The sequence below is a fragment of the Charadrius vociferus genome, unplaced genomic scaffold, assembly GCF_000708025.1.
Source record: "Charadrius vociferus isolate BGI_N301 unplaced genomic scaffold, ASM70802v2 scaffold2109, whole genome shotgun sequence".
Lineage (NCBI taxonomy): Eukaryota > Metazoa > Chordata > Aves > Charadriiformes > Charadriidae > Charadrius > Charadrius vociferus.
In genome coordinates, this window is record NW_009650251.1 from 5,623 (window position 1) to 7,062 (window position 1,440).

General features: G+C 59.0%; 1 protein-coding gene across 1 annotated transcript in view; it reads left to right on the top strand.

Annotated features, from left to right (window-relative positions):
- The window catches only part of AAAS (achalasia, adrenocortical insufficiency, alacrimia), a gene marked incomplete at its 5' end in the record, with an annotated part of 7,392 nt that overhangs the window by 5,210 nt on the left and 742 nt on the right, over positions 1 to 1,440 (top strand). Inside the window, one exon of the mRNA XM_009893062.1 lies at positions 1,322 to 1,403. Within this exon, the coding sequence (XP_009891364.1) occupies positions 1,322 to 1,403 (82 nt within the window). The remainder of the gene's footprint in view (positions 1 to 1,321; positions 1,404 to 1,440) is intronic.

The window sequence follows — 1,440 nt, forward strand, 5'->3', positions numbered from 1 at the left end:
ATTCTTTCTGCTGGTGACACAGCCCACCCTCCCGTTGCTTTATTGCGGCAGGACGCTGCTCGCTCACATTGAGCTCGTCGTCCGCCCACGTCCCTTTCCCCAGAGCTGCTCCGCAGCCGGGCAGATCCCAACCAGGGAGATCCCATCCGGGCAGATCTCAGCCTGTGCCGCGCTCCTGGATTATGTCTTCCCAGGTGCAAGACCTCACACTTGTCCTTCTTGAACTTCCTAAGGTTTTCGTTAGCCCACTCCTCCAGCCCATCCAGGTCTTCCTGCGGGGTGGAAGCATCTCTCCTGAAGCGTCCGCTGCCCCAGGAATGTTTGGTGCCATCAGCAACCTTCAGGGAACGCTTGATCCCATCATCTGGATCACTTACGAAGACACTAAATATATATCGATCCCTGGGGGACCCCACTTGCGATGGGGAAGGCAGCACCCACCCTCCATCCTTCCTCACCGTGACTCCGCTCCTCCCTATCCTTCGGAGAGGGATGTATCCCAGTTCCCTCCCCACTTTCAGTCAGATGAATCACCTCTCCCAACCTCCTTGCGAGGTCTCCGTGTTCCCACAGTGCCCACATTGCACCCGGAGCCCAACTGGGCTTCTTGGCTCTGTTTTTTTAGGAGCTGTCCCTGGGATAATCGAGCCATTCAGGCTCTCCTGGACAGGCCCTGCTCCGAGACAAAGCAGACCTTTGAGGGAGCACCGAAACACGGTGCTGGGGATGCCGCTGCCTCGGGCTCCCTCCCCGCACGCCACCAGCTGAAGCTGCTGGGCCCAAATTTGGGTTTTTTTTTGCTGTACCTAAAGCTGAGTGAGGAAGAAACTGGGTGGTGGGAAAGCCTGAGGGTACCAGGACTCCAATAGCTGACTCCCCCCTTGTCCTCAGCACCTCCGGGTAGGTCCCATGAGGATCTCGGTGCAGAAACGGCGATGGGATGGAAAATAACCTCCACTTTGGAGAGACAGGACCCCCACGGCACACGTTGCAGGCTGCGGTGTTTCCTAAGGAGCCGCCTCATCTCTTGCCCAAACCCTTCTCGGCCAAACCGACCTACCCGAGACCTCGGAGCCGGCTTGAAATCACTGAAGGGTCTTTGAAAGCCCCGTCCCGGCATCCTGTGCACCTTTGTGCGAGGAAAACGCGGTCCGCAGCCAGCTTTCCCCCTCACCAGCAGCTGCCTGCTCCCAGTCTCCACAGTGCCCAGCAGCTCCCCACAAAAACCTGACCTCCGCGGTCCCAGGTCTGGCGTGGAGGGGCCCGTCTGTCCCTCGGACAAGGGAAAAACCTCACTGCTCCTTCTCTCTCCCTCCTGCAGGACATCCCGACGCTCCCGGGAGCCAGGCGGTCATTGCTGTGTTTCGTACCCGCAACAGCCCCGTGTTTGAGCTCCTGCCGTGGTGCGTAGCGGTGTTTTTTGGGTTGATTTTGGGTGCC